The 12,152-nt window shown below is 35.2% G+C and overlaps 2 protein-coding genes across 2 annotated transcripts in view; one reads left to right on the top strand and one right to left on the bottom strand.

Annotated features, from left to right (window-relative positions):
- Positions 1-2,771, top strand: part of LOC307126519 (NACHT, LRR and PYD domains-containing protein 3-like) — a 33,405-nt gene extending 30,634 nt beyond the window's left edge. The window contains exon 8 of the mRNA XM_079817082.1: positions 2,443-2,771. Within this exon, the coding sequence (XP_079673208.1) occupies positions 2,443-2,677 (235 nt within the window). The 3' untranslated portion in view covers positions 2,678-2,771. The remainder of the gene's footprint in view (positions 1-2,442) is intronic.
- Positions 1-12,152, bottom strand: part of LOC307126546 (uncharacterized protein) — a gene marked incomplete at its 5' end in the record, with an annotated part of 1,586,879 nt that overhangs the window by 1,206,549 nt on the left and 368,178 nt on the right. The window lies entirely within an intron of this gene.

The following is a 12,152-nucleotide window of genomic DNA, read 5'->3' as shown; positions in this document are numbered from 1 at the left end:
CTTTTTCCAGTAACGAGTAATCTAACGCGTTACTATTTCCAAACCAGTAATCAGATTAAAGTAACTTATCCAAGTCCCTGTGAGTTACTTTTTTTGTCATTTTCCTTAGTAAAAATATATATTTTTGCTTTCTTGATTAGTCTCAGCAGGGTTTTCCTGCATAGAGAACTACGAGGCGGCCGCCTCCGTCTTTCGACAAAACTCAAGACAGGCAGTCACTTGCTCAGATTAGGCATGTCGTGATAATTAAATAATCATCAGAAATATATATTGTCACATTATCCTTCAGCAATCATTATTAGAATATTATTATTTGCTAGTAGCCTACAAAGTCATCTAAAGCCATTCCATAGCTGAATGTCTTTCCTCCGCTGTAGCTGTCAATCATTCTCCGTTCAGCAAAACTGCGCGTCGCGTTCGGTTCCAGTCAGCAGCACGGTAAAGCTCACTCCATATGATATATTCCCGTTATAATACTTGATATGTTGATAAAATAATTTATCTTCCAGGAGTTTATCTAGCGGTTTCTGAAAGATGTTGTGCTCGCTACTCAGGTGACAACACAAGGACTATTAATTAGCATCGCACGCACAATAACCAGAATTAAAAACTGTGAAGAAACAAATAATCAGTGAATGTTTGTGGCTAATCAGTGAACCGATATAGGCTACATAGTAGACTAGGATTTGTGGGCTCAACGCTCATCTTCTCTTTATGCCGTGAACTCTTCAAAGTGCACTCGCGCTGCACTGCGCCCTCTGATTCCATGTTGCTTTAAGCGCATCATTCTGCACCCGGGATGCGCATAAGCGCTTTGTTGCCGCTCTGTTTTGAAGCGTTTCATATATTTTCATAGTTTTGTGCACTTAAAGATTATTAAAAAATATATTGTTCTCACGGATCGATCAAATATTTGTTGTCCCTTTACAGAGCTGCACATTATGTTTACAATAAAATATAAATCTTGTAATTTTATATTATTTGTCCAGGCCCATATCATTATTTACATTCATATATAAATTAAAAATGTTTTTCATAATTGTATTTAATAAGAACACAAAGTAATTTGTACCTTTTCATTAACATGTTTAGGGTTTTATGTTTAGTGTTTTATGTTTAGTGTTGGCAAAAACGGTTGTCATTTTTATGTTGAGGCTGCAGAGGTGTTGTTGGCAACTGATGAATGTAACTAATAAAGTAACTTGTAATCTAACTTAGTTATTTTTAAAATCAAGTAATCTGTAAAGTAACTTAGTTACTTTTAAAATCAAGTAATCTGTAAAGTAACTAAGTTACTTTTTCAAAGTAACTGTGGCAACACTGGTCATCTTCATAAGTGCGCGAGTCCAGAGCTAATCCAGACATCCATAGCGCACATTTAATACATTTACTAGTATTTGTTTTCTGTTTATCTTTATTAGCTTTCCCAGTTTAGTTGTGCTATCTCTTTTGTTTTTCCTAATACATCTGTCTGTCTTGTTTATTCTAGTCCTGTCTTGCAGGCTGAGCTCCCTGGCCACTCACTGTATTGGCCAAGCAGCAGGAACTGTACAGTGCCTGATTGTGTCCTCTTGAGCTGTTATTCTGCTGGGTCCTTGCTGTTTCCCTCCAGTCTTGCACTGCCTTCCATCACTGCTCTCCAACCCACCGTCATCCTGGGCTGAACACAGCGGCCTCTCTTTTAGCATACCTTTCTTAGTGCTTTGTACCTGCCTGCTTTGTGGACTGTTCCTCCTCTCTCTCAATCTCCTGATGTGTCTGCTGTTTTGTCAATAAACCCCTTAACACACTTTCTGCATTTGAGTCCCCTCTCAGCGATCCTGGCACTATCTTCTGTTTTTAATTTTCGTTCTCTTTTTTTTCAGCTTAATATATCTTGCACAGTCCTGTTTCCTTTTCTGCAAATACTCTGCTCTGTGTTCGGGATTTGCATCCCTACACTGTCGGTAAAGTCGCTGCTTCTCAGCTGCACTCAGTTTGGCCATACTTGACTAATATGGAATTAGATTTGTGCCAAACGTTTTGAACGTAACTTTTCAATAAACTAATAAAAATAGGAATTAAACAGTAAACTCATTGAAAATGGAAACCATAAATAATTGTGCCATTCTGGCACAAATCCCTCATGTGGGTGGGGCAAGCAGCAAATTATTCTCATTAGCTAGTGAGTTTTTGATTGATTTGGTGGTGTTTACAATTGTGAGTGTGAGAATCTGCAAGTGGCTTTCTATTTTATTTTAGTAACAAAGTAAGACATTTTGTTTTTAAATGTTATTTTTATATTCCTGTTCTTAAGTATATTTCTACTTTACTGGAGTATAAATGTTTCTGTTGACTTCACTTTTATGACTGAACCTACAGAAAATAACAGCTACCACCCAAAAGGTTGTGTTAATGACATCTGACTTTTAAACTTATGTAATGTGGACTGTGTGTTTGTAGGTTGTCTGGCTGTATGGTGACAGAGAAAGGCTGTCATTATGTGTCTTCAGCTCTAAGTTCAAACCCATCACACCTGAGAGAGCTGGATATGAGTTACAATCACCCCAGAGATTCTGGAGTGAAGCTGCTCTCAGATACACTCAACCATCCAAACTGCAGACTGGACAAACTCAAGTATGTTAAGCAGGAAGAGTGTATAAGTGAATACGTTCTATGTTGTAGTACACTTCCATAACTTACTGAAATCTTATTTACATATTTGCAGTATACAGTATAATAATAATAATATAAATAAATGTGAAAACTGTATAGCTGTAAAAGAGCACAGTAAAAATAAAAAATAAATATAACATATTGTTTCCAAACCTAAATTGGCTATACTTAATGTTGGATGTATAAAGAACAGGAATGATGTATGAAGAAGAACATTTTCAATTAAAAATTAATTGTATAAGCAAATTTCACAATAAATACTGCAGTAAGAATACTGATTTACAACCCCAGTGAGCAAGATATAGGGGACTATAGTGAGGAAAAAACTAACTAGAAAGATAAAAAGCACACTTGTACAATTCTATGTATATGGCAAGAAAGGAGAGAAACATTTACAAATGAAACAGTTAGAATGTTTGGTAGACTTTATAAATTTTTGCTTTGTCTTTTTGTTCTCTGAAATTTTTTGGGACCCCTTAGAACCTTCTGCAGGACCCCTGGGGTTCCCCAGATCCCAGTTTGAAAACCCCTGGGTTAGGGGATAGAAAATATCATTAAACTGATATAAAATGAATGGAAGTCTATGAAATACCCTCACTAATATGGTGAAACAAACGTGTGTGTGTGTGTGTGTGTGTGTGTGCATGTGTGTGTGGAAAGGCAAGTTTATTTATATAGCACATTTCATACACAATGGTAATTCAAAGTGCTTTACATAGAATTAATTAAAATAATCAAAATAATTACAACATATGCATAGGAATTAAAATATGCATAAGAAATAAAAATAACAAGAGTTGAGATTAAAATGTGATATAAAATATATTAAAATGATTTAGAATAAAAAAGGAGGACTACTGAGGGCTAAAATACTGTTCCTGACGACATTAATCATCCCCTATCTGAAGTGGAAGAGATTGAGAGTCAGGGTTGTGATTTTACACCAGAACTCACTGGCGTCTAGTGTCGATTTACTCTCAGAGGTGATAAACCTTAAGAGTGACGTGCACCTCACCTCTTTCTTAACCCCTAGGAGTCTGAGCTGTTTTGGGGCCCTTTAGAAGTTTTGACATGCTCTGACATTTGTGTTTCTTTCAGTTGCTTATAAACACATTGATGGCAAAAGTGTAATTACACTGTATTCAGCACAAACTGGGCTACCATAATATCCAAGCAACATGCTTGTATTTTTGAGAGAAAAATGTTTATGCATGTTTTTTGAGAAAACAAAAAAATAGTTTTAAAATTAAGGCCTCAAAACACACAATAGATATGTGTCCACAAGACCTTTGACTAATGGGTGTATTTGCCTAGAGTTTTTGCTTCAAACTGATGTGAGAATCATTGAGCCTACTCATTTACATAAAACAATACACTGATTTAAAATTTGTAAGACTTGTTCTTCACAAAGCCTGTATGTGAGGAGGCGTGATATCTAATGAATAATGATGGATATCACCTGAGAGGACAAAATAATTTTTTTTTGGTTTTTGAAAGTAGTCTCGTTCTAATAAATTAAAATTAAGATACAATATATACAAAACGAAATTCACTGTAAAGAAAGCAATTAACTTTCTACAGAACAAAAAAAAATTATTTCTACAAAACAAAACTCCAGAATCGTTTATTTAGATTGTAGTCAACCAAGGCCTATTATATTTTAAATGATCAAAAGATTTGACTACACTGAAAAAATGCTCTTCTTATTTAGTTGAAAATTGTACTTATCTAGTAAATGCATCTTGATTTAAGAGTTTTTAAATATTTAGACTAGAAACAAAGACAAAAATGACTAAGAAGCAAATTTTTTTCTACATTTTTTGTACTATTTTTATGTTTTTGAAAGTAGTCTCATGCTAAAAAATTCAATAATAAATTATTACAATTAAGATACAATTTATACAAATGAAATTCACTTTAAAGAAAGCAATTCACTTTCTACTAAACAAAACTCGATATTAACTTGATAAAACAAACTTTGATATTAAATAACAAAAAATAACATTAGGCTATAATATTTAAACATCAATATGAAGAAAAATATGTTTGACTGGTATTATTTATAGCATCTGAGCAGACATTTGCGAATAAAAGATTTATTGATGTGACACTAGGCTCTTTTACAATAAACATGTTATAAACTTTCCAAACCAAGCCAAATAAATCTTGTCTAAATTGCAAATTTAAACAGCCTTTTTGCATTTAATAATCACAGATGCTAACAGAATCAATTTAACAGAATAAAGCCTACCTTACAATCAACCCTGAATCCGTTGCTTTAAAAGGTTTATTATTCCAGGATTATTTCTCAAAACGTCTCAAAACGATGTAGCTGAAGTAACGTTACAGCGCTTCACTAGATGCCTGTACGAGTTGATGTGTGGGCGTTGATGCGTTTATCATCGTTATTTGAATCTGAAAGAGCGCGCGCTCCGTGGGCGTGGTCGCATTAGCGGATAATGAAGTGGCTCGCGGATGACTGACATCACTCTCTTTTCAAAAAGATTACATAAACACAGCATATTTGTTTTACAATTTGGTTTACATTGTTTAAAACCTGACATTTCAACGTTTCTTTAGACATATGTCTCATGTTTGTGAGACAAGTATTCACTAAGCTAGAGTTCCTTTTCTGAAGACTATCTGAATGAATGTCTTTGAGAGAGAGGCTGCTGATCGCGCATCGTGTTTGTTTTCTTTATTTTGCAAAAAGCAAAACATGTTTTTATTGTGACTGTACACAAAAAAATAGAAACTTAACAGATTATAATGATGTATAACACTTGCCTGAGAGATAAATAACAGAGTTATTTGAGTCTCTTTGGCACAGATAAGAAAAAAAGATCACGCCGGAGCGACGGCCGACTCAAGGGTATTAACAAACAACACTGTCACAGTTCATCAGACAAAACCACCATTCACTGGATTTTTATTTTTTAAACTTTACAGTGTGTATGAGTGTGTGTTGACATGTGTGTCTTTGTCAGTGTGTTAGTGTGAGCATGTGAGTGTGTGTGAGCATGTGTTAGTGTGTGCGTGTGTGTGTGTGTGTGTGTAGTGAGTGAATGTGTGTGTTTGTTTACTAATTAAATGTGTATTTACTGACACCGTCTATGTTTGTCTATAGTGTGGATCATGGAGGAGAGTTCAGGATTACAGCAGGACTGCACAAATGTATGTCTACACACACACACACACACACACACACACACACACACACACACACACACACATACTTGTTTTTGCTACATTGTGGGGACTCCTGACTTTAAGGATACACGTGGGGACACACATTTCTAAATACATTAAAGCCATAATTTTAAGTCAGAAGTGTCTTGGGGATTTTTTTAACCCCAAAAATCAACTTTTTATCAGAAATGACTAATTTTCAAAAGCTTAATTTTTGTCTGGTTTTTCTATTCTGGTGGGGACATCCCTATTGTGTCTTACCACAAACAACCATCGAGTGGCGCTATTATGAATTATCTGTAGATAATTTTTTTTATACAATTTTAAGCCAGTTAAAGATTAACAATAGAGATTACGTATGATTACGTGTGTACTGAATTAAAACAGCACATGCCTGACATTCAACAGGGTTGCAAGATATATTGCTATTTAATATATAATATCTCTATAAATATTAGTCTTGTAACTCTGGGATAATAAAACGCATAACTTTTTTCCTCAATATTCAATATTACTTTCAACTAGGGCTGGGACACAAATTTCACAATTCGATTTAATTTTGATTCACAAGCTTGCAATTTGATTCTGATTTAATTTCATTCATTATCAATTATTTTGGATATATATATATATATATATATATATATATATATATATATATATATATATATATATATATATATATATATATATATATATATATATATATATATATATATATATCTCAGGTACAACACATGGCAAAAAAAAAATCTCTTAACTAACGCAGTAAACTATGGGAGTCAGTTGGTACTTCATTAGCCAACTAGAATATTGAAGGTAAGAATTTACTGATTTGTATACAAGCACTTAAACTACACTAAGTGATGTTTTTTTGATAATAATAAAGTTAGAATATTAACTTTACAATTACATAAATTATATTTCTACTCCTTTCTACTATATAAACATTTAAATGGTGGCTGTCATAAAAACTTGCCAGATTTATTCATACATGCATTAAACATTAAAGAACATTAACAATTATAGTAATATTATTATAGTAATAATATTTATTATGGTGCATATATTTATCAAAAAAATGCTCCTCTCTAGAGTTAATTTTTTCTAGCTGACTAATGAGTTTATGGACACTAGATATGGTTTTTCTGCGGTAAATGTGGCGTTACAAGCTGTTTTACTGACCTCTTTCTGCGGTTGAAACACTGTAAGAAAAGTTTGAACACTTGGGCAATTACTACACAAACAAGAATCTGCGGTTTCTTAATGCTCGTAAACATTTATTTAGCTTATCAGTGTTAACTTGATTGTTTTATTAACGCACTGGGGGAAAAAAACATTTTGAACGCGTTTCCAGCAGCAAACATAATTTTTATTTTACATTTTACGCTTTAAAGGGTTAGTTCACCCAAAAATGAAAATTCTGTCATTAATTACTCACCCTCATGTCGTTGGACACCCGTAAGACGTCCGTTCATATTCGGAACACAAATGAAGATATTTTAGTTGAAAGCTGATGCTGAGAAAGGCTTCAGATAGGCCTCCATTGGCATTCAGTACATTGACACTTCCAAGATCCATGAAAGGCACTTAAAACGTCGTTACAAAGTCACTCTCACCACAGTGGCTCTACAATAATTTTACAATGCAACGACAATAGTTTTTGTGTGCAAAAAAAAATCAAAATAACACCTTTATCCAACTTGTTCTCGACTTCCGTGTGTGCCTCCACGACGCATGCGCGAGAATATGACGTAGCGCCGGCGTAAGCAATTTACAAAGGATGCGTGTGCAGATAGGTTGTAGAAAACCATGGAGAGATAATGTTTACGTATAGAAAATGACATGGATACGGTATAAAATTGTTAGATTAAAAAAGATTATTATAGCCCTGCATGAGCCTCAAATCTAGGCTCTAGCCCTAGCCTGGCCCGAGACGCTGAGGCCCGACCCGTGTCCGACAGCTTTTCAACATTTTCGGCCCGAATCCGACTGGAAATGTATATATTTTTTATCCTCCCTATTACACATTGTTGCAGCCATTAAAATAGTTCAGTTTTGTTTTTGATGTCAAAGTAGTTATATTTCGTTTAGTTTCTTTATTAAGTTAATTTAGAAAAATGTTTGAAGCATTTTTTGGTTTGTTAAATTTAAGTTTTCGTTTTTTTAAATGACGACCAAGCGGCTGACAGTGAGTTAACCGCATGTTTGATCATTTTAGCCTCTCAAATCAATACTGGACTTGTCTTACTCATAATAAAATCTATAGATATAAAACACGTCAAGCATCACAATGTGAGTTTAAACGTTTAGCCTATCACCACCACAGTAAAAAGGCATTTTTGACAAGCTGAGGCTGATGCTGCTCGCAAACCAAACGGGCTACACAATCTAAACAAATAAAAATAAAAACATGCAGGTTGTCTTGCCTTACACCTCTCCGCAAAATGAATATAAATCCGATCTTCAGTTCCCGCGCTATATGCACATTTAACAGAGTTCACGTCAACGAAAGCAACAGATATGAGCTGCATTTATTCATCAGCTCATTAGATCAAAGACCGCAATGAGAACGAGTGATCTAAGCACTGGTGAAGATGATTGTGTAACTGAGCATCTAAGACAGGTTTGCTTGATTTACTGCAGCGATAGCGCCGTACTCTAAACACTTTGCAAGCCGTCTTGACAGACGCGATATCATGGTCTCGTTGTTTCCACCAGCGCAGCACATCTCATTGTTTCTTTTAATTAATGAATGTCTAAAATATAAAACGAAGGAGAAGCCTAAAAAATGCCCGAAGCCCGGCCCGTGTTTGAGGTATGACGTGAAAATTTGGCCGAAGCCCGGCCCTCGGGGCGTAAAAAAGTCGGGACCTGTCGGGCTCTGGCAGAAATGCAGGGCTCTAAAGATTATAGATTATTTATAGATATACATTTATAGATTACTAATTATAGATAATAAGATGTTATTTTCAAAATGTTGTCCGCATATTACAATAGTTTGTCACCCAGCGATAGGACTGTGCGTGACACACCAGCGCTTGTCAGCCAAAACACTTTGTATGTGAAGCTGTTTTATGTGAATATTATGACACGAGTGAAGCACATATTTACGAAAAAAATATAAGGTTTGCAATTAAATGTTACATCGCAGCCATGGAAACATATGGATTCATGCCGAACGAGAGAGGTAGGCTTTGTGAAGTGAGCCAAATTTTAGCTTTGCCTGCGTTTTGCGATCTGGTCACCCGATTTTCCACAAATTTAACAATAGGCTTACTCCATTTTATTCTATTGGACATGGAATCTCTTATTTATTTTCCAAAATCTTCATTTACGTCTCTCACAGGGTATTATAAACGCTTCTTCCTTTTGTTTGCATCATTTACTGTGGTAAAGTAGAAAACGGTGTAGGACAGATACATTTGACCTCAAACTCTATTTAACACAGTGTGTAGCGCATAATCAAACAAAGCCTAAAGGTCTTGACCCTGCAGAAGATAAATTCGCTCTTCACACTTTTACTACTAGTGTCAGTTTTGGAACATCAGGAAAAAACATGAAGATATTAGAAAAACGATGCTCTCTTTCCTGCTCGTGTTACATCCCTTTCAGCACAAAGCGGCGTATGAGCACCTCTGTGGGGAATATAAAACATATTTAACCAACATTTAACTTTCTTATACTATTTATATTACCATTATGTACTGATATTTATTGAAATGTTTTACAGGCTGTAGAATGTCGTTTCACTGACGAAAGTACTAAAATAAACACGCTTAAATGGAAGTTGATGAGCCTCGTTTTTATTTTCAAAATGTAGGCTATTTTATATATATATTATATAAGCACGATTTAAACCAATGTGTTTCATACATTATAACACTTTCCCTATCGTCTTTTGCAACCGACATGCGCAGTTGAACCTGTGTGACGTCAGTGTGATGTAGGCTGAAAATTGGTCTATTGAAATGACTGACTGAACTTTCACAGACAAATGGAAAGTGTGACATTTCATAAAGCTTACCCATTGTTGTGTGTGGTTCGTCCAGGTCCTTGCCAATTGGCTGCAGGTCTTTATCCTTCTTGCCTGTTATAAAACATATGAGCACAACTGAGAAGAATTTCAACATAAACAATATACAGTAATGGCACAGAATGTAACTTCATGGGTACCAGTAATTGTGCCAAACATGTATTTAACAAAATATATTATAATTTAATTAAATTTTTTATAAAACTGTGTTGTGTTTGTAACTGTTAGAGCAGAGGATTCAAAAGATCAAAAGCTGAAATAACAAACACATTTCACTTCCTGAGGCCCATTGCACAAAAGTAGAATTAAGACATCCAGGATAAATGACTGAGCTGAGCTCAATGAAGCCAAAACAAGTGCATCCAGGCTTAATTGGTTGCACAAAGACCAAGCCAGGATGAGCAGACACGGATTCATCAAGCCAGGTTAAACCAATCTTGGATAGGTGCGCGCTCACGGCTCACTCAAATAGACCCGTCGCCGATCACAGATTCACTGATTCACCATGGCAACTAGAGCGGCGTACTTTTCCCCGTTGGAGGCACAAATCCTCATGGAGGCATACGAGGAGGTAAAATACATAATTAAGAAGAAAGGCAACACCGACACAGTGATAAAGCAAAGAGAAAAAGCATGGCAAAGTATTGCAGACCTCCAGAATGCGAAAGTAGTGCACAATTACACACTCACCGCACCGCTGAAACATCACAATTACAATCCAAATAGTTAATTCACATCTCCAAAAATGCAGTTGTACACTGATTATGAAACAGTTTAACTTTTAATTGAAATGGACAACAGATATGAGTGAAATTGTGTAAAGTAACCCCATCACACTGTATAAGGCTTTGATAAATTATTATCAAAGGCTTACATAATTACGCTTAGTAGTAGGCTACAGTTTAATCTTAGCCGTTGTACTCTGCTTCTTATGCTATCCACCGATTGTTTTTTTTGTTTTTTTGGCCTCTTATGATGTTTGTGCTGTATACTGTGTGTAATACAAGCTTGCAGGGAGGCTACTGCATCCATTAATTTGTCTGTTCAGTTGATGTGTATGGATTTGTCCTGCATTTATTTCAGTGTGCAGACAAGCGGGGTGTGTTATATAATCTCTATATATTATATAATCTCTATCTTTGAATGTGTATTTATCCTTTTGTTGTATAATCCTTTTGTTGTATTGTTGAGTCACTGTGTGACTTCAGTTTCGAAAGGAGCTGATGGTTTACCTGCTTTGTTTTATCCTTATTCAATAAAGGAACCTAATGTTACACTTTGTGTTTTTATATTTATATGGAATGTGTATTTTATACGACCGAGTATTAGGGCCACACTGAGGAAGAAGGAAAAAGTCATACATTTATGAGGCTGGTTCTTTCTGCGGAAAAGATGCATATTCTTTTTACAGTCCTGATACTTATGACAATGTGACGCTGATGTGCCAAAAGATTAAGTATGTCCTTGTTTGTGAAACCATACTGAAGAACAATTCCACGAAATGCCCCACAGCTGTCATTTTAACAACCGTCCTCCTCTAAAACAACGGGTTACAATTTATGACTTAATTTATCGAAGTCTGTGACTTTTCTTTTTTTTCCTCTGTGGCCCTAATATTCTATCATGTTTATATATAGCCTTAGTCTATAGGAAACCGTAAATTATCCAATGATAGCAACATCATCTAAAAATCATAATTTATCCAAAATGATTTTGAAATTATGATCACAAACGTTTAAATAATGACAGTGGGTCTAGTTATATGTGATAACAATGTATAGTGGGCAGTAGAATAACTATTGGTTTCCGTTTGTGGTGACTGCTGACTGACATAAGGGATGAGATTAAATAGATCCTGGAATTTAGCCTGGTCTGGAGCAGGCTAGCTCCACAGAATAAATCTCCATGGTAATTTATACCATAACATCCAACTGCCACCCTATCCAGCTTTAGTGCAACCGGATCACGGATAAATTGAGCCAGGATCACCAAGATATCCCGGCTTAATCCCTTATCCTAGTTTTGTGCAATAGGCCTCTGCTCTTCTCAGATTAACAAATAGTGCCAATGTTATCAATGGACACTGTGTGCAATTAAGTAGTCTCTTTTTTTATTGGTACACAGAATAAACTTTACTATTGTCAGGGAACTGTATTAGAGAAAAAATGATATGAAATTATATAAAGAACACATTAAATCTTATTACCTTTGGCTGGTTGCTGATTTTTGTGTTGTCCAACTTCAGTAGTGGAATACACTGACTTGTCTGGAC

The sequence above is a fragment of the Gobio gobio genome, assembly GCF_949357685.1.
Source record: "Gobio gobio genome assembly, chromosome: 5".
Classification (NCBI taxonomy): domain Eukaryota; kingdom Metazoa; phylum Chordata; class Actinopteri; order Cypriniformes; family Gobionidae; genus Gobio; species Gobio gobio.
This window is presented reverse-complemented; position numbering and strand designations above follow the sequence as displayed.